Source organism: Cricetulus griseus, chromosome 8, assembly GCF_003668045.3.
Source record: "Cricetulus griseus strain 17A/GY chromosome 8, alternate assembly CriGri-PICRH-1.0, whole genome shotgun sequence".
Classification (NCBI taxonomy): Eukaryota; Metazoa; Chordata; class Mammalia; order Rodentia; family Cricetidae; genus Cricetulus; species Cricetulus griseus.
The window spans coordinates 31,219,056-31,240,045 of NC_048601.1; the positions used below are offsets into that span (position 1 = coordinate 31,219,056).

The window sequence follows — 20,990 nt, forward strand, 5'->3', positions numbered from 1 at the left end:
AAGCCAAACAAACAAATGAACAAAAAACCTACCATACAAAAAAACAAACAAACCAAAAAACAAAAACAAAGCACAAAAAAAGCAGTTGAAGTTCACCCAAAATTGCACTTTCTTATGGATCTAGCAATGTTCACAAGTTTATTTTCCAAGAGCCACAGGGCTTTCTTTAGGCTGTGCATCTCAATGTTCTCTAAAATGCAGGGCTGACTTTATCAAATTACTAAGTCAGTGTCCAGCCTCATAGGATTCATAAAGAAATGCTGTATCTTCTCTTGGCGTTAATAAGCCAAGTCTTGAGGATTCTATCTCAGAGTTATCTTACTGTTGCCCTTTCCTTTCCTAACCAAGACTGTATCTCCAGGTCAGACCCTTATCATTACATCTGCAGAGCATACAATAGTATAATAGAACCTTTTTTGTTCCTTTCCCAAACTGCCAAAAAGATTTTCCTCAAAAGAAATTTAATAATTTAATTTTTATTATTATCATGACTATGATGCCAAAATTCCTTTCCCCCCCAAATAGTTAAAAGCTGTAGCGTTGGTTCAGTGGTCAAGAGCCTGGCTGTTCTTTCAGAGGATGCAGGCTGCATTTCCAGCACCCAGAAACTGAAGCAATTCAGTAAGAAGAGGTATGGGTCAAATAGCCAAGGATCCAGTAGAAGGATGCATACCTGAAGGGTTTCAGGTGAAAGCCAAGTAGGGTGCTGAATGAACTCAGTCTCCCTGCAGGCAGAATGTGAGAGAATGGGTACAAGAGCAGAAGCAAAACAGGAGGTGGAAAAAGCCAGACCAAAGGGTTAAAGTCAGAGAAGACTAACAGCCATCAGAGCTCACAACTGGGACAAGATCATATTAGGTTTGTGTTGGGAAGACTGCTGTATTCTTGTGTGGAGAATGGACTGAGGCAGGATATCTAGAGATGGATAGAAAGGCCAATTGTGAAAATAGTCAGATATGATGGAAGGCTGGAAGCAGAAGGAGATGTCTGTCTAGATGATATATGATCAATAGAATTTAGGGTTACATATGGGAAGGAGTGGAAAGTAGGAGGCAAAAGAATAACTCCTGGGTTTTGGCACAAAAAATTGATGATGCCGTTTCCAAGTGAGGCAAATCTGGAGGAAGAGTGATATTATGCTCCGATCTGAATGTGATGAGTCTGAAGTGGCAATGACACATCTAAGGGGGTGTTGAGTAGGCAGTTGGATACAATTTCGCCAATGGCTTGGAAGATAACATTTAGCATAAATTTAAGCTTGGGTAAAATTCTACAGAAAATGTGTTCAAAGAGGACAGATGGGATAAGGCATAACTTATGGAACAGAAATATTTAGGGGCATGCTTTTATTTCTACTTTCACCAAGCTATGCCTCCAACTCTTTATCCCCCTGAAAACCAACTCCTGGGGCCAGTGGGATGCTTAGCAGGTAAAGGCCCTTGATGCCAAGCCTGACACAACCTGACTTTGATCCCTTGGACCTACTTGGTAGAAGGAGAACACATTATTGCACACATACATACACACAATAAAATGTAAAGGACATTGTGTTATAATGTATCTCTGTCCTTATTTTAAAAAGAAGAGGGGTGGGACAGGAGAGATGACTCAATGATTAAGAGCATGCACTGCTCTTGCAGACAGCCTGGGTTTGGTTCCCAGCACCTACATAGGGCTGCTCTCAACTACATGCATTTACAGTTCCAGGAGATCCCACACTTACTTCTGGCATTTGAGGGCACAGACACATATGCACATAATTTTTAAAATGTAAAAAATAAAACAAAAAGGTCTGATCAAGGGTGGGGAAGTAACTCAGTTGGTAGAATACTTGCCTATCATGCATAAAGTCCTAGGTTTCATCCCTAAGGCACATAAAAACCAGATAGGCGATACAGGCTTGTAATACTAGTACTCAGGAGGCAGAGAAGGATGAACAAAAGTTAAAGACTAGCCTGAGCTACAGAGCAAGTTCAAGATCAATATCTTTGAGATCCTGCTTTAAAAAGCCCCATCAAGTGCCACTATTTCCATTGTACCCCAAATATTCCAATATCTAGTTCACTCTGTGCTCACTCTTTTACCTCACAATTTGACTTATTTACAATTACTTAAAAAATAATGTAACAAATAAACAGTCTTTCCCTCTCTCTCTCTTTCTTTTTTTCAAGACAGGGTTTTCTCTGTGTAGCTCTGGCTGTCCTGGAACTCATTTTTGTAGACTATGTTGTCCTCAAGTACACAGAGGTCCGCCTGCTTTTGCTTCCCGAGTGCTGGTATTAAAGTTGTATGCCACCACCACCCAGCTAACAGTCTCTCTTTTTATTAAGTAATAAAAAGATAGGGTATGTCTCAAACCCCCACAGGAGCTCAAGTGATCCTTCTGCTTCAGCCTTCCTCGTAGCTGGCTTAGACATGTACCAAAGAGCTGGCTTCCCTAGTTATTACAGAATGCTTGCTACAAGAAACGGAGTAAGAGGTCCAAATTTATTATGTCAGCTAATAAGTAAGCCTAATTTATAGAACCACCAAGTAACACTGGCACCCTAAGACTCAGTAGTTTCATAAGATCAATTGGTAAAGAACAAAGTGCCGTGGTAAGGAGGGCTGGATCCATCTCCTTCTTCTCTCAGGGAAGAATCACCAGTGAAAGCAAGTACACACTCATATCCCTCTGCAACACCTCCTACACTCACTCACCAAGCAAAGAGTGTGTAAAAGATTTGCAACAGCTTCTGGTAGCAGGAAGACATGGTGTGCTGCTCCTGAGCTTTCACTCTTGGCTTGTCATCCACACTGAGATGTTCAGCTCCTAAGCTCTAAAAATGAACGAGGTTTCAGTCCAGTTCCTCCTGCCATTGTTCTCATTCCTCTTCAGCATTTCTCAGTTAAAATGCAACTCTTGGCAATTATTTACAGACCCACCAAGCTAAGCCTGCCTGTAAGTTTTCTTTTCTTTTGAGACTCATGGAGATCCACCTGCCTCTGCCTCCCAAGTGCTGGGATCAAAGGCGTGTGCTGCCACCACCTGGCAATTTTTCTTCTCCCCCACCCCTCTCAAAAGCTCCAAAGCCTACTTTCCTGAAACCTTGGACATTCTCCCACCCTCTCTGAAGACTATACTCAACTTATGCAGCTGTTCTTAGACTTCTACTGCTGAGTCTGTCTGCTTTCCTGACGTCTAACTCAGAAGGTATAACTCCCTCTCTTCCTCTTCCCTCTTCCCTCTGGCATCTCCTCCCTGAGCTGCCTACACATGGTAGCTTGCCTGCCTGTACTTACATGGTTTCTAGTCTTATAATAAGACAGTCTTCTGACCTGGAAGTAGTTGTGAATGTTCTCCAGATGGTTACACATTGGGGTTAGCAGTTGAACAACACAATGAACAATGTCCTGGACAGATCTCTGATGAAGATGTGAGAATCCAATATTCCGGTTTCCTTTATTCTACAATAAACCTCAGAATTATATGGGGAAAACTGGATAAATTCTTTAAAAATAATCACTATTTAAGTGTTCAAAGTTGTAACTCCAGATAGGAGTAGCTTGAAGATGGAATTTACTTACTTAAGATAGTATTACAACAAAGGGTTAAAAAATGATAGCAAAAGAAGAAGAAAAAAACTTCCTGTAGTTTTAAATACCTTAGAGAATGGATTTTGTAGAGATAGAACAGAGTTTAATTAAAAAGTGCAGACATGGGGCTGAAGAGATGCCTCAGCAGTTAAGAGTACTTGCTGTTCTTGAAGAGGACCCTGGTTTGTTTCCCAGCACCCATAGGGTGGCTCATAATTGTCTGTAACTCTAGTTCCAAGAGGATCTGACACCCTATTCTGACCTCTGTGGGTACGATAAGCATGTGGCACACACACATACACACAGGAAAAACACTTATACACATAAAATAAAAATAAATCTTTTAAAAAGTATAGACTTGCCAGGCATGGTTATGTATGCCTTTAATCTCAGGAGGGAGATGGAGGCAGGGAGATCAGGACTTCAAGGCAATTCTCAGCTACATAGTGAATTCAAGACCAGCCTTGAACTATAGGAGACTGTCTCAATGGACTATCATAACTAATGAGTTTGGGCTCACACACATAGAACAAATAACACACAAATCCATATTTTACCATCTGCACCATCCAAGTACTTCCCTACATGCTAGGTGCTTTTGTACCTTCTATACACATCTGAGGCTCCGGCCTCTCTAGGCAGCCAAGTTCTAAACTCAGTTTTACACACACGCTGTTTGGGAGGCTATTAACACCAAACCTGAGGGCTACAGGTAAAGCTCACTGGTAGTCTAGTACTCAGGAAGCTCTAGGTCTGAGCCTCAGAACTGCAAAAGAAGGGGAGACTTAAGTAAGAGCAGGATTCAAAGCATTTAGGACATTCAGAAATAAATTCCATGTCTAGCAAGTCGCTTCAATTTTTTGTTTCAAAATACACACCACACACACACACACACACACACACACACACACACACACACACACACTTGGTGTGAGGGATCCAGCCTCGGTGTTTCAGCCCAGCCTCTATAGGGCAAGGCAACTATGATCTGGTAACAGGAATGTCATCATGTTGCCTAGGAAACTGAACACAATGCCATGATACCTACCACCAGGACTTGCTTGTTTCCAAGTTTTCTAAGCCCAGTCCTATGCTTGTGTCTCTACTAACCTTGAGGAAACAGAGTCTTTTGGCAAAAGATGGAGTCAGTACATTTTCTAACTTCTGAGAAAGATCTTCCAGCAAGAAAAGCAGTTCAGCGGGCCCAAGCTGTACAACTTCTGTAGCCTGTAACATAGAAGATGAAGACTAACTTAAATCATGTACTATTCACAGTACTTTTGGTGTATTTCATGTTCATCCCTTGGAGAAATGGATTTGACTTTTAATTAAAGAAAATAAAAGGGGGGGGAATAGAGAGCTAGACAGAAGGCTCAGAGGACAAAGCACTTTTCACACAAGCAGAAGGTATAAGTGCATGGCAAGAGATGGAATGGGTGAAATGTCTCACCCAGATTGTTCATTCAGTACATATTTATGGAGAATCTTTTATGAGCAGATTGATGAAGAAAAACGTAAAAATCAAAACAAAGTGTGTGCTTGCACATGTTGGTGGACACACACACATTAATGACTCCATTCTGAATGTGCTTACATTTTTACAGCTATTAGGTTACAATCCACACCATTTTAAATATTTATTCTGGAGAAATTCCATTCTCTAGTGAAAACTCTTATCAAAAGTTACCTTCTCTGGGAAAATAACCTGTAATCTCAACTTTATTAGGAAGAAAACTCTGATTAAAGTTCAGATATCAATACAGTGTGGAGCAGTCGTGTCTACATTCTCTATTACACTTCACTGACTAAAGGCTAATAGCACACTGTGATAACTACTATACTGTCAGTGTGTCTAGGTTAGTAGTAAACATAAAAAATGATCTCTAGAAGTACCTATGATCTCAGAAGTACCTGAACAAATGTCATGAAAATGGAAAAACAACACTGACTTCATTAAGCCCCAACAGTACTCCACTATTAAAGTACACTCAGTACTCTAACTAGTAATCTGCCGGTAAAGATCACATAACCAGTACTATGTTTTATAACACTGAAAAAACCTGTGACTCAAGAGCAAGCAGGGTGACAAGGATGAGACCGTACCACTGCATTCATACTGTGGCCTCTGAAATCAGATCCAACCTTGCCCTTGTTGTCTTCTCCCCTCACAGAGGGCCTCGAAGTGCGAGGCAAGTGCTTTGCCACTGAACAATATTCCCAGTTTTCAACTTCATTTTTTGTTGTTTTGTTGCGGCAGAGGGTCTCTATGTGAACCCTGGCTGTCCTTGTATCTGCCTGCCTCTGCTTCCCGAGTGCTGGGGTTAAAGTCGTGTGCCCAACAACTTTAAATATCTCAGTGTTCTTAGGAACAGATCCAAGGAACTTCCTAAAAGGTTAAGTTCTGGGATCCTACATGGTCACTTACCTCAGTGTGCATTTCAGTGTCTAAGATGAACTTGGTCACAAGTCCAGAATGTAGAATAGAGAAGACCTCAATGTCCAGCTCTCGGAAAAAAGCATGGTAATTCTGTAGCGACACAAATGTCTTTCCTTCCTTCCCTGCAGACTCCTGGGAGCAAAGGTGAAGAAAACAAAAGAACTAAAGCCTCAGATAATATTTTAATTTAATTGCTTTAAAATTGTGTGGGTTGGAGGGCCATATACATGTGAGTGCTGAGGCACTGGATCCCACTCAAGTGAGAGCTACAGGTGACTGTGAGTTACCAAATGTGGGTGCCAGAAACTGTCTGAAAGAGCAGTAAGTACTTTCAACCATTGAGGGATCATCTTCCTAGCCACCCAAATTTAATTTTAATTAACATGCTAAAGTCCAAAGCATATTCATGTTTGGTAAAAAGTTATAGTTTCCTTATATCATCACATTGCTTTCACCAAGTAAGTATCCCCTAAGCCACAGCACTTTATATAGTATAGCAATATAAGCCAACAACATCTTTGGTTGTTCTACTTAAGGATGAACTAGTAGGTAACTCAAACCATGCAGGATGGTACAGAAAGCTGTGAGCTTTTTTTCTTTTTTCTCAAGAGAGGGTTTTCTGTGTAACAGTCTGGAATTTGCTTTGTAGATCAGGCTGGCCTCAAACTCTGAGATCTGCCTGCCTCTGCCTCCCAAGTGTTGGGATTAAGGGCATGGGCCACCCACCGCCAGGCTAGAAAACTGTGAGTTTAAAGGATGATCTGGTTTCAAACCTTAGTTCAAGTGCTTATCGTCTGTCTTGGAGCAAGTCAATTACCCTGGGTATAAACTGCCTAATGAATTAAATACAGATATTAACATTAACCCTGAACTTTTAGGAGAGAAGAGGAGCTATACATAATAAATAAGACAAATGGTAGCCATAAACAAACTGACATGCATGTGTCCAGGACTTCTCTCTTCTCAAATACATGATAGTCTTTGAATGCCACAGGAGACTACTACTCATTAAGCAACACAAACCATATTAAGCATTTTTTAAAATAATTTATTTAACTTTATTTTTTTATTTTTTATTTTTTGTTTTTTCAAGACAGGGTTTCTCTGTGTAGCTTTGGAGTCTATCCTGGCACTCGTTCTGGAGACCAGGCTGGCCTCGAACTCACAGAGATCCGCCTGCCTCTGCCTCCCGAGTGCTGGGATTAAAGGTGTGCGCCACCACCGCCCCGCTATTTAACTGTATTTTATATGCATTGGTATAAAGGTGTCAGATCCTCTGAAACTGGAGTTACAGACAGCTGTGAGCTGCCATGTGGGTGCTGGGAATTGAACCTGGGTCCTCTAGAAAAGCAGCCAGTGCTCTTAACTGCTGAGCCATCCCCCCACTTTAAATTTTTTTATTACATTTTATTTATTCTCTGTTTTTGTGTGCATGCCACCCACATGTGGAGGTCAAAGAATAATCTGTGGGAGTTGGTTCTCTCCATCTACTATGTGAGTTCTAGAGAGTGAGTTTAGGTCATCAGGTGTGGTATCAGTTGCCTTTACCATTTGAGCCATCTTGCTATCATATTTTGTTTGTTTGTTTTGAGGCAAGAGCTTGCATTTAGCTCAGCTTGCCTCAAATGTATGACCATCTTCCTGCCACAGCCTCCCAAGTGCTGAGATTATAGGCATGCACCACCACATCCAGGTCACTAAGTCTATGATCTGGGGTAAAAAGGAGAAAGGCCAAAAGAAGTATATATAAAAGAATGTCATGCTGGGCATGGAAGTACATGACTGGAATCCCAACATGCAGGACACTAGGGCAGAAGCAGCTTGAGTTTAAGATCAGCCCGGGCTACCTAATGAGACCCTATCTGAAAAACCCAAGGCAGGAGGCAGTGTATTCTAAGATACAATGTGATATCTACTATAAAAAAGGAATTTGGGCTGGAGATATAGCTCAGAGGTTAAGAGCACTGACTGATCTTCCTGAGGTCCTGAGTTCCATTCCCAGCAACCACAAGGAGGCTCACAACCATCTATAATGAGATTCGGTGCCCTCTTCTGGTATGCAGGCATACATGCAGGCAGAACACTGTATACTAAATAAATACATCTTTAAAAACAAACAAACAAACAAACAACAACAACAAAACAGAATTACCACAGTGAAGCTGGCTTGCTTCCTGTTCTTGCTCAGTTAGCTTTGTTAAAACAACCCAGGCCTACCTTCCTAAGGATGGTGCTACCCATAGTGGACAAGAGCCTCCCTCATCAATCATCAATCAAGACACTCTCTCACAGACATGGCCAGCCTTAGAATGACCCTCGAATAGTTGAAAAGAACAACCAAGAATCTAGAGACTATTATGAACGCTGCTAGTCAAGGGTCAGTCTAAGGCCTAGGAGACTTCATTTGCCTCTCTCCCCACTTCTTTCCTACAGAACATACAAACAATAAGGCCAGCCTAGTTCTCACTAAGCAGTCACAAACCTTTGTCACATATTCCAATACCTTCTCTACGGGGCTTCTACCAGATGTCACCGTGTCACATTCTGAAGTATCTTCTGTTAGAAGTGTTTCAGTGGAGGATGCTTTGCTGATGTCAGCTTTTTGTTTCCTTCCTCCTGTATTTCACAAAGAGAAAAATGACTCAAGTAGCCAGCAAGCATGTTTTCCCAAACAGAACCCCTCAAGAAGGGAGGAGGAAATTTTATGATTCAAGCTACACAACATTACACACCTTGTAAAGAAAGATTTGGTGGCACTATTCTTCTAATTAGTGTATAAGCACCACTCATTAATCAATTGTGACACTGGCACTTTGATCTTTTTAAATACTAATGCCACAATACATATGATTCAGTGTGGCTCAGATAGGGACAAGATAGGAATATACTTACCCATCTTCCCTTTGTTTCTGTTTTTAGTTGAAACAGCAGAACTGCTCTTAGGTATCATATCTAATGTATCCATGTCAACATTTGCAAAAGGCGGAACATAGTCTGGAATGACTGAAACAGAGCAGGAGTAATGAACATCAACAGCAGTGATCCAATTACCCAAATACCTAGAAACAGGCTTCCAAAATCACCACCTACAGCAGTGAATGCCTGTAACATATACGACTCCAGTCATCTGATGTGGTTTGCACACAGTGAAATGGAGCTTAGAGGAATATTATATTATAGTAACTGATTATGATCAATTAGTAAAAAAATATTTTTCTCTATTTTTTAATTTAAATTAGATACAAGATTATTTTACATGTCATTCTCAGTTCCCTCTCCCTGCCCTCCTCCCTTGTCCCCCTACAACAAACACCCTATCTATCCCATAACCTTTCTGCTCCCCAAGGAGGGTGAGGCCTTCCATAGGGGGTCTTCAGAGTCTGTCATATTCTTTGGGATAGGGCTTAGGCCCTCCCCCTTGTGTCTAGGCTCAGGGAGTATCCTCTATGTGGAATGGGCTCCCAAAGTCCATTCCTATGCTAGGGATAAGTACTGAGGTTGAGTTGGGGAAGAATAGAGGAGAGCAAGATAAGAGGTAACAAAACCACTTTTAATAAGGAAAAGAACCAAACAAACAAAAAGAAACTAAAACTAAATCACTTAAAAATTCGAAGACATTAACATATGGTCACAAAACTTTTGTTTTACATACCATTATTTAAGATGAAAGCCTAAGGAAGGCTTATTTTCCCTAGAGAATTAAGCTGGCATTTTGTTGTTGTTGTTGTTTTGTGTGCATGCGAGCGTGCGTGCGTGCGTGCGTGCGTGCGTGCGTGCGAGCGAGCGAGCGAGCGAGAGAGAGAGAGAGAGAGAGAGAGAGAGAGTCAGTCTGTCTCTCTCTTTAAGACAGGGTCTCTCTATGTAGCTCTGGATAATATTTAACTCATAGAGATCTGCCTGCCTCTGCCTCTAGAGTGCTAAGATTAAAACTGTGTGACATGCTGGGCAGTGGTGGCACACGCCTTTAATCCCAGCACTTGGGAGACAGAGGCAGGCAGATCTCTGTTAGTTCAAGGCCAGCCTGGTCTACAAAACCAGTTCCAGGTCAGCCAGGTCTGTTACAAAGAAAAAAAAAAAAAACAAAAAACAAAAAACTGTGTGACACTATACTCAGCTTTAATCTAGCACAAAAAAACATTTTTTTTAATTAATGTGTATGAGTATTTGCCCATGTGTATATCTGAGCTCCACATGCATGCCCAGTATGCACAAACGCCAGGAGATGATGTTGAATCCTGTGGAAATGGAATTACAGATAGTTGTGAGCTGCCACGTGGGTACTTTGAATCAAACTCTTCTAGAAGAGCAGCCAGTGTTCTTAACTGCTGAACCATCTCTCTAGCCCCATAAGCCAGCATTTTAAACCAACCAGTAACTTAATGGTCAGAGGAATGAAAAGGCATTCATCTTTACTTCTGGCTCATGACTACATTTAAGAAAACCAAGGTTAGCTGGCTGTGGAGGCAGAAACAGGTAGAGTTTTGTGAATTAGAGGTCTGTCAGGTGTACAATTCTAGTTCTAGGACAGCTAGGGCTACACAGAAATACTCTGTCTCAAAAAACAAACAAACGCAAAACCCCAAACCACATAAATGAATAAATCTTTAAGAAAATATATCAGTAAGCTGCTCATCTCTTCAGCACTGACACCTGAGGCTTGGGCACAGCCCTCCTTACCTGCCAAGTACTTCTCTAGGATTTCCTGAAGTTCCACAAGATCCTTTAGCCGACTAAGCACTTTGCCCTTCATCTCAGGAGATGTTTGTTGGCAGAAGGCATTCACAACCTGCAAAGCACAAATTCTATTCATATGTGGACATTAACCTCATTTGCTTTACTTTGCTGAGGATAAAAGGTTCTTTTACTACACTAAATTTTTTTTTTTTAATATAAAACACATAAGCCTGGTAATGGTGGTTTACGCCTATAATCCCAGTAGTTGGGACACTGAGGCAGGAGTATCACCATGAATTTGAGGCCAGTCTAGTCTACAGAGGGAAATGCAGACGAGTCAGTAAGACTATTTCAATTAAAAAAACATACAATAAACCAGATGAATATGAAATAGAGCATCATACAATGTGCTAATCTACAAGAAAATTAAAGTCTCATAGACCAGACTGGTTTTAAACTCAGTGTGTGGCTGAGAATGACCTTCAACCCCTGATCCTTCTGCCACAACCTCCCAAGTGCTGGAGCTAGAGACAGGGATGGGTCACCACACAGAGTTATGTGGTGCTGGGGAAAGAAACTAGGGCTTCATGCATTAGTTTATAACAGACAATTCACAGCTGTCTATATTCTAGCAGTCTCTGTAAAATAAGTTACAGCTACATAAAAATTGTAATGAAAAGAAATTGCAAGAAATTGCATCCTACACATGCAAGAAGTGTAGGATGTGCCTCTGCTAATAGAAAAAGGAGAGTATTTCTTCCTGAAGCACTCACTTAGAAACTATGTAAAAGTTGTTCTAAATTGAGAAAGACGAAGTTAAGGAGGGAAATCTGAATTAATAAAGAAAAAATTATTTTTAGAAATATTTAAAAATTGTGTGTGTGTGTGTGTCTGTCTGTCTGTCTGTCTGTCTATTTATGTGCACATGCATATGGGTGACCCCGAAGACCAGGAGAGTCTGGAGCTGGAGTTGCCCTCAGCTGAGCCTGCCGATACGGGCACTAGGACCCAAACTCTTGTCCTCTAGAAGAGCAGCAAAGTCATCTCAGCTGCTGAGCAATCACTCCAGTGCCCCAGTCCCACAAAGTTTTAAAGGATAAAATGACAATAAAACCTTTCTTTCTATAATCCCATTTGGAAATTATGACTCAGCAACAGAAAGCTAACATAGGCTGTAACATAGCAATGTTTTCCCTGGACCAAAATGCAAGAAACCTGATTTTTAACCCTATTTCTGCTTACTGCTTGTTATGCAGTTAGGCAGAATATCAGACAGCATGTACTTCAGCAAATCAAGTCTTATTCTATTTACTTCCAATGTCCCTTTGATGGGATTGGTAACCTTTCTAAGTTTTTATTTCTTTGCCTATAAAGTAGGAACTATTGAATAAATGTGAAATACAATACAACCAAAAGGCATAGGTCATTTCCAATGTCCTCAAACACACTCTGAAGGAAGGAAGCCATACCTATTTCTGAGTTCAAAGAGGGAACAGAGACCTGTGGCAAAAGGAACAGGACTTCCCAGCACAGAAGTGAGCGCGGCCACTCTATAGAGAAGTGGGAATGCAGGCTGCCTGAAAAGCCAGCTACACAATGAGCGTTCTAGGTACTCTGACTCAGGACATCAGGAGGTCCTGGTGGTCAGTAGGGGTGGGACATGTCTGCCAGAGAAGCACAGGCACTGGTGGTTCAGGGAGACTTTTAGGGAGTTTGTGTGAGCCAAGAAAAGATTTGTCTTTTGAGAGAAACTACAGAGTAAGTGAAACATCCCAGGGATTCTGCTCACCTCTCTGAACCAGTTGAAAGTAAGGAATGTGAGTGAACACATAAGTGAACGCTCTTTAGCAGACATGGACTCCAGTTTCTCTCCAGGTTCCAGGTCAGGGAGGAACAGAGGACAATCTAAGAAAGAACAAATGTCCCACCACCCTTTAGCTCAAGGAAGAAGAACATGGGTCCTGCCCCTGCCACTATTTGCCCTATTTGAGGGCTAAGCTTTGTTTTGTCTCAAAAATCCTTCCATATTAGTGTCAAAAGAATAAATCCACGCTTTTTACCCTGTTGTGGCACCTATGGAGGCCTGCTGGAAACAAGACTTCTAAAAGGCAAATATGCCTGGAAGGCTATGGGGTAAGGCCATTTTTGCTGGCTATACCTGAGGTCTCTGGAGCCACAGACAGTATATAGCTCTTCTTAAAACTTAAGATGAATTCTACTGTGTGCTTATGTAAACAAAGCAAAAACCAACACCGTGACGTCTGGAGGCAAACCAAACAAAGCAAAGTAATCTAGGGAAAGGAAACTCAGGCCCATGAAAACAGTGGCATGGTTCACGACAAATTCCTAAGCAGTCTTCCTATAAAGGCTATTGGTCACAAAATTTGTGTGACGGTGCTATACCCCTCCCAGATTTAAACTGATGAAAAAGAAATACATACAAGTGGGAGGCAAAAAAAAGGAAAGTTCACCAGACAGCATTCAGCAACAATTACAAAGACAATGACTGGTTCACATAAGCTCATTTGACTGAAATTCCACTATTCCCGAAATTCTTATCTATGAATTTAGAAAATTCCATCTCATATATACAAGGTACAGGACTGGTCCTTGCCTACTTTTACCAAAAAAGCAAAGAAAGGATCCAAGAACTGCACCCCATACCTAAGAGACCATCAATCTCATCCAAGTTTCCATTATGTTGTCTTGCCACACAAAGTCTCAGCAGCCGGAAATGGGAAGCCAGGCACAAAGATGACATTGATCTGGGAAGGAAAAATCCACCTCAGGAACCACACTTAGTATCACAGTCATATTAATCCAAATCTATAGGAGCCACCTTTATAATTAAACAAACCAGCAAGCACTCAATGAAAGCTCAGTAAACAATGGTCTAATGTACAAGAAGGCACAGGGTAAGTGCCGTGGGTATGAGGCACAAGTGGGAAAGAGGAAGGCAGAGGCAGCACAGGATGTCCATGGGAAGAAAGAAAGGGGCACAGAACAGCTAACAGCCTATTGTGGTGAGCTGTCAGGGGCAATACAAATCTCAATCCATGGACCAAGAAAAAAAGACATCTGACCACATCCCTCTCACATCTCACTTTGATGCAAGGACTCCACACATGAAAAGAACTATGAAATGGGGCTGGTGAGATGACTTACTGCTCTTGCAGAGAACCCAGGGTCAGTTCCCAAAACCCACATGGTGGCTCACAACCACCATCTCTCTAGTTCTAGTACAGGTCAACATACTCTTCTAACCTCCACGGGCTCCTACATGCATGCATGTACAGATACATGCACTTAGGCACATACAAATTCAATAAATTCATCCATTCATTAATATTAAGAGAAATTTTAAAACAATAGAATTCCCCATGAACACTCAAAATACCAACAGAATGGAAAACAACTAACTTTTGGCTTGATTCTTGTGAAGTCATTTGACTGACACCTGCAAATTCCTGAAAGAACAGTGGTAGGAGGTTGATGACAATGCCATCTTGAGTGCTGGATTCTTCCAGTCCATAGAGAGCTTTCACAGGAAATGGAAAGTCACTGTGAAGAGAACCCAAAATCTGATGTCCCAACTGGCAGGAAAACAAGTCTATGGGGGAAATCACTAGAACAAACTGACTTCAAGCAAAAACTATGGGAAGAAGCTGTAAACAGAATAATTGGGGACCTTTTCAGCAATTCTACAGCTGGGGTACAGGTGTTAGGGCTGGCGGGAGGGGGGAGTTACGATATTGGGCGGACTTGACTTGAGGGCAAAGGTAGTGTGGTTTATATTTGCTACTGAAGTGATACAACCTCCTCACTAGTAGAGTCAACCCAGAAGGTGAACAGGACTTACCCTTCTGGAATAGCACAGAAGTCCACCACAAAGGCATCTTGGAAATCATTAAAGATGGTCTGCCCAACCCATTCCTACGGGGTGCAAACAAGAATGATGTAGTGAGGGGTATACTGCTATTATAACCCTAGATAAACTGCCACTAACCTTTCTAAGCCTCAGACTCCTCATTTCTAAACCTTCAATACTGTGAAGAAAGGAGCTGATACACAAAAAGTGCTTCACTTAGTGCCTGGCATAGAACAGAGCTGTCAAACAAATTGTGCCTATCACCAATAACTTCTTGTCATTTTATAATTGTGATCATTATTGTGTGAAAGAGGCCTCAGGAGAGACCTGAGATGGGGGGGAGTGGAACAGCCTTCCAGCTAGAAAATAAGGGCTCACAGGATAGTCTATTTTTAAACTTTGACAGAGAGAAAGACTAAATGTGTTGCAAAAAAGCTCTGATGCTTTCTTGCCTTAAGAAAAGGCACGTGGGGGCTGGAGAGTTGGTTCAGCAGTTAAGAGCACTGACTTCTCTTCCAAAGGACCCAGGTTCAATTCCCTGTACCTACATGGCAGCTCACAATTGTCTGTAACTCCAGTTTCAGGGGACCTGAAACCCAAGGCAAAACACTAATGCACATAAAATAAAATAAAATAAAATAGACACCAGGAATGGGGTATTGGAGGCTCACTCCAGTCATCCCAAAACTTGGGATGAAGAACAGGAGGCCTACAGCTAATTCAAGGGCAGCTGGTCTTTATAAAAGCCATAGTCAGCCAGGGCTACACAGTAAAACCTTGTCTCAACTGGCTCCCACCTGTCACCCCCAAAACAAGATACTGTTCTTACCAACGTTTTTGGAGCCAACTTTCTTTCTTGGATCAGGTTGGCAAATTCATCATAATAAAGAGAAGAGGCCCAAGGAGAATGCTCAGTGCAAGAATGAACCAGCTGTAGCAGAGAAGTCACCTGGAACAGACGGAGAAAAAGCTGTGACTCTTGGGCTGCCAGTCCTTCCTAAATTTGTCTCTGTACTCAGTATTAAGTTCTCTCTTCAAGCTTGCTGCCAAAATTCAAATGAGGCATTTCTGAGCCTCTTCTCTAGTCTGTCTCATACCTCATATCCTAAACCAAAACCAAAGCTGGAGTGACAGACTTCACTATGGACATTGAGAGAAGAGAGAGACAAGTAAGATGAAGAACATTGATATGGGTCCTAGAATGAACTTCTGAAGAGTTACCATGACAAGGAGGGCAAGGTATCTCATGCCTGTAATCCTAGTCATTAGGATGCAGTGGCAGGAGGATCCCAGCAAGTTCAAGGGCAGTTTGGTCTACACTGTTACAGAAGCTTACCTGTGTACACCATTCACTGCTCAGGTCAGCTCTCCTCTGGGTTGAATTAGATGGTACACTTCTAGAAAAAAAGAATTTTAGTTTCATTTTTGTTAATGTTTTATAATAATTGGCAGTAAGTTTAAGAGTCCTGTCTTCTTTCAGAAGAATAGAGGTAAAATTTCATGAAGGCATGAGGAACTATTTATTGTTCATAGAAAATGTAGGTTTACATATGGTAAAACATGGTTATCTCCCTTTTTTGAGCCAGGGTCACACTAGGTTGCCAGGCTGATGCCAAACTCCAGTGTGCAAGTGATCACTCTGCCTCAGCACCTGGAATTCTGAGGGTTTTGCAAATGAGTTAAACCAACTTATATGTATTTTTAAGGGAACAATAAATTAGTAATGACAAGGCAATCTTTGTTTTTCAGATGGTAATCTGACCATGCTGCCCAAGTTGGCTTTGAACTCCTGGCATCAACTGAGCCTCCTTCCATGTGTCCAGCTAAATAAACCATTTCTTCAGTATGTAGAATGTTCTGGGCATTGTCCTAGCCACTGAAAACTTACTAATTCCACAAAGTAAACACAATTAGCATTTCACAGCTGTGAAACTACAATGGCAGAAGCAGAGTAACGTGTCCAAGGTCATTTAGCTAATAATGGAGCCAGGCAGACAAATAGTATGGATCAATGAATAAACTCTGAACCAGTACACAGTAGCCTCTTCAGATTGTTTTTCTTCCCTTCTTCTAACTATTTGTTGATTCTAAGAATGTTTCCTGAGCTCTTAGGAATTCCTGACAAATCATTTCTAAGAAGCATGACATATCATGAAGCCCCAGTTCGGACACTTCTTTAAATGCTATAACTGAGGCATCTAAGAGCAAGTGTAACTATATTTGTATCAAACATGAAGCTCCAGACAGGATCAATACTACAATAGAGAGCCTAGATCAGAGCAGATTCTAAACAATGAATTTCAGGAGAACCAAAGTTAGCCTCTGTGGAAAGATTTCCCAGCACTGTAGCTCCAGGCAACACTATAATTAATAACTATGCTATTAATAATATCACACACAAAAAAAATGGAGCTGGGCGGTGGTGGCACATGCCTTTAATCACAGCACTTGGGAGGCAGAGACAGGTGAATCTCTGTGAGTTCAAGGCCAGCCTAGTCTATAGAGCAAGTTCAAGGACAGGCTCCAAAGCTACACAGAGAAACCTTGTCTCAAAAAACTAGAGAAATGGTCCAGGAGTTAAGAGTGTGTATGTTGCTCTTGCAGAGAAACTGAGTTAAATTCCCCACCTCAGGCAGCTACCATCTGCCTGTAACTCCAGCTCCAGGAGGATCTGACACCTCTGGCCTCCATAGGTACCTGCATTCATGTGCATAAACCAGTCTACAAAAACATAATTAAAAATAACAAAAATATACCTTAAAAAGATTAGAAGAGAATATGAAAAAGAAGCTAGTCATATTTACTTCTTCTCATAATAGTTTTAATTCCTCTATCAAGATAATGGCTGTGTCGGGTGGTGGCGCACACCTTTAATCCCTGCACTCCACTCGGGAGTCATAGGCAGGCAGATCTCTGTGAGTTTGAGGCCAGCCTGATCTACAAAGCCACACAGAGAAACCCTGTCTCAAAAAACAAAAACAAAAGATAATGGCTGCATATTACAATGTGTTTGTAAGGCAGCACCTGAACTAGCAGAAGTGAGGCACAGAGACCAGACTCTTCCTGAGTACCTGTCTTCTGCCATGATGCCAGCCATGGTGACTGCACCGATGATCCCGATGAGCTTGTACTTGAACACAGTGCTAGAGAGCTGCTTTCGTATCACCAAGTGCATTTCATCCTGCAATATGATCAGGACAGAGAAAGAAGATGCTGGAGTGACACAGCAGAACATATTTATTGGAGCTAAATTTCATTCTCTAAGTCTCATGTAGAAGATGGGAAGAAAATTGGCCAGGCAGTGGTGGCGCATGCCTTTAATCTCAGCACTCAGGAGGCAGAGGCAGGCGGATCTCAGTGAGTTTGATGTCAGCCTGGTCTACAGATTGAGGTCCAGGACAGGCTCCAAAGCTACAGAGAAACCTTTTCTTAAAAAGATGGAAAATTGCTTTAAAATTCAGAAGCCAATTATACAAGGCTCCTAGAACAAGGCACACATTCAACAGCAGCTGTTAGTACTGCCATGGCAGCTGCTCTAGGACATGAAAATTGTTGTGATGGCTGCACAACTAAAGTAATGAGCTACAATAAACTATTTTTAAATATGTTGATTTTGTGTGTGGCGTACCTCAGGTGCAGGACAGAGGTATGGAAGTCAGAGGACAATTTTTAGGAGTGGGTGCTCTCATTTCAACACATACTTTGTCACGCTTGGCAGCACTAAACAATCTTGGCGCACCACAATAAACCATTTAGAAATAAATTTAACCAGGGAAACAAAATATTTACATGTTAAAATTTATAAAACAATGCTAGCTGAGTACGGGGCATAACTCTATAAACAGAACTTGAGTTTGAGGCCAGTCTCAGCAACATTGAGACAAATATTGCTGAAAGAAATGAATGAACTAAATAATGAAAAGATGTCCCATGTTCTTAGATTGGAGAATTTAATACTGTAAGATGACTGTTGTGGGATAATCCTTTTGTACACTGCAAAGAATTATCTCTGCCAGGGTACCTCCTGATTGGTTTAATAAAGAGATGAATGGCCAATAGCTAGGCAGGAGAGAACAGGCAAGACTTCCAGCTTTGTGTCATTATTTGGGAGATAGCAGTCCAAAGAAAGTTTGACTACAGTCCTGAATATTGTTCAGGAATTTAGTGCAATCTCTATCAAAATTGTAGCAAATTTTTTCTTTTTCTTTTTTTTTGGAGAAATAGGAAATGTCATACCTTCAAAGTAATAATGTAAAATGGTGCACCTGCTCTGAAAAATTTTGGTGGCTCCTCAAATTGTTAAACACAATCACCAAATAATTCAGCAATGCTATCCCTAAGTACATACTCCATAGCTGAAATGAGGTTCAAATAAGGACCTGCACACAAAAGATCGTCACAGCATTGTGCAACCAGCTGAAGGTAAGGAAAAACTCATGCCCATGCTTGGATAAATAAAAGAAGAAAACTAAGATATAGATAAAATGGACTGTTCAGCTACAATAGGAATGAGGGTCTGACACATCCTGTAACACTGAGAACACTGAGTGAAAAAAGACAAACACAAACACTACGCATCTACATATGTCGGTATCTAGAAAGGGGAAACAGACTGGAGGTTACCAGGCCCCAGGGAAGTGGGGAGGCAAGGAACTATTGCCACATCGAGTACCTTTCTAGTCAGAATAATGAAAGAACTCTGAAAATGGACAGTGGTTATATTTGCACATTGTGAACATTCTCAATGCCACTAATATATTTAAAAATAATGAAAATGCCTGGGCAGTGGTGGCGCATACCTTTAATTCCAGCGTTCAGGAGGCAGAGGCAGGCAGATCTCTGGAGTTCATGGCCAGCCTCGTCTACAGAGTGAGTTCCCGGACAGCCATCCAGGACTATCCAGAGAAACCCTGTCTCAAATAACCAAAAAGAAAGAAAATAATACATTTTGTATATATTTTGTTCAAAAACAAAATAATGAAATAATTTTGTATTACTGATATGAAACAATTCCCAAATACTTTGCTAAAGTACAAGGTACAACACCAGAAAGGGAAAGCAGAATGGAGAAACTCTGCAGAAAGTTCTAAACCAGTGACACTGCCTAGGGGGCAAGCCAATTGTCTAGAGTAGCAAGGAGTTACTGTTCACGGCACGCTTCTCTACACACTATGGGATTCTGCTCATGTGTGTATCACCTAGCCAAACAACTTTTAAATTAAAACAAGGTGCTAGTTGTTCAACACCACAGCCCAATGTGAATTAGTGCCACAAGGTGGCACTATAGCTCCAAGGTGTGAGTTATGATCCCAATCCAAAAAGCTTTGCTCATATTTTACTCCATTTGCTTAGCTTTCTTCGGTAATTAGTGACTACAATGAAAGCAAGCCTAGTGAATTTTAGCTTAGACATTCTGTAATTCCACAGTACTCCACACAGAATCTGAAAGGCATCTCACGGTTGGCTGATTACAGGTTCAGACCCATCTGTTTTCCAACAGACTAAGATTTCTTCGCCATTTTTATTTTCTGAGACAGGGTCTCAGCTATGTAGATCTAGCAGGCTAGAATTTTTTGTGAAGACTAGGCTGACTCAAACTCATAGAAGTCCACCTGCTTCTGTTTCCCTAGTGCTATCATTAAAGACATGACCCATCACTCCCAGCTGTTGTCATTTTATTGTTTGTTTGTTTTGTTTTTTTATTAGGCGGGGTCTCACTAGGGACTGACCTGGAACTAGTTATGTAGCCCAGGCTGGCTTGGCACTAATAATCTTTTTATTTTTTAGTTTTGAGACCAGGTCTCTTTATTTTGTACTGTGGCTGTCCTAGAACCCGCTATGGACCAGGTGCTCCATAGGCTGGAGTAACTTAGTATGGCAAATTTCAAATGAAGAGGTTTAAAACATTCTTTCTCAAAACATGCCCTCTTACCTGGATATGGTTGCTGGTTCCAGGCTGTTGGCTAAATGCTAGTGTGCTGAGAATACAGAAGATTTTTCGTATTTGCTGAGGGGACATAGTCTCCAAATAATCTAAAATTCCCTATGAAGAGGGGAAAATGCCCAAAATGAGTTCATTAGCTAACATTTCTCTTTCTTTGAACTTGTAAAACTGTGGTTTATTCATTGTGTGTGTTGTGTGTTTTACCTGCATATATGTAATGCATTGCATGCATTGTTGGTGCCCAAGAAGGTGAGAGAAGGGCATTGGATTCCCTGGAACTAGAGTTATGGATTGTTGTGAACCAATATGTAAGGTGCTGGGAATCAAACCCAGATCCTCTGCTTTCACTGCTGAGCCATCTCTCCAGCCTGCCCACCCCCATTTTAAACAGAACAATTGCCCAGCTACTCTACTCCGGTATTTTTCCAGGATCCCAAGTTGATCCCAAGTGAGAAAGATACCTGTACATCAATGTTTACTGCAGCACATAG

The 20,990-nt window shown here is 41.3% G+C and overlaps 1 protein-coding gene across 6 annotated transcripts in view; it reads right to left on the reverse strand.

Annotated features, from left to right (window-relative positions):
- Fancd2 (FA complementation group D2) overlaps positions 1-20,990 on the reverse strand; it is a 68,075-nt gene that overhangs the window by 20,708 nt on the left and 26,377 nt on the right. The window contains exons 18-32 of one of the 6 annotated variants that reach the window (XM_027429109.2): positions 20,488-20,598; positions 17,627-17,736; positions 15,892-15,952; positions 15,385-15,504; positions 14,547-14,620; positions 14,108-14,248; positions 13,352-13,452; positions 12,477-12,592; positions 10,691-10,799; positions 8,906-9,016; positions 8,517-8,629; positions 6,002-6,145; positions 4,687-4,803; positions 3,319-3,447; positions 2,701-2,819 (exon numbers count right to left, since the gene is read on the reverse strand). In XM_027429109.2, coding sequence (XP_027284910.1) covers positions 2,701-2,819; positions 3,319-3,447; positions 4,687-4,803; positions 6,002-6,145; positions 8,517-8,629; positions 8,906-9,016; positions 10,691-10,799; positions 12,477-12,592; positions 13,352-13,452; positions 14,108-14,248; positions 14,547-14,620; positions 15,385-15,504; positions 15,892-15,952; positions 17,627-17,736; positions 20,488-20,598 — 1,676 coding nt within the window. Of the gene's footprint in view, positions 1-2,700; positions 2,820-3,282; positions 3,448-4,686; positions 4,804-6,001; positions 6,146-8,495; positions 8,630-8,905; positions 9,017-10,690; positions 10,800-12,476; positions 12,593-13,351; positions 13,453-14,107; positions 14,249-14,546; positions 14,621-15,384; positions 15,505-15,891; positions 15,953-17,626; positions 17,737-20,487; positions 20,599-20,990 lie in introns of all 6 variants that reach the window. The other 5 variants (XM_027429107.2, XM_027429108.2, XM_027429106.2 and 2 more) reach the window with 5 other exon arrangements.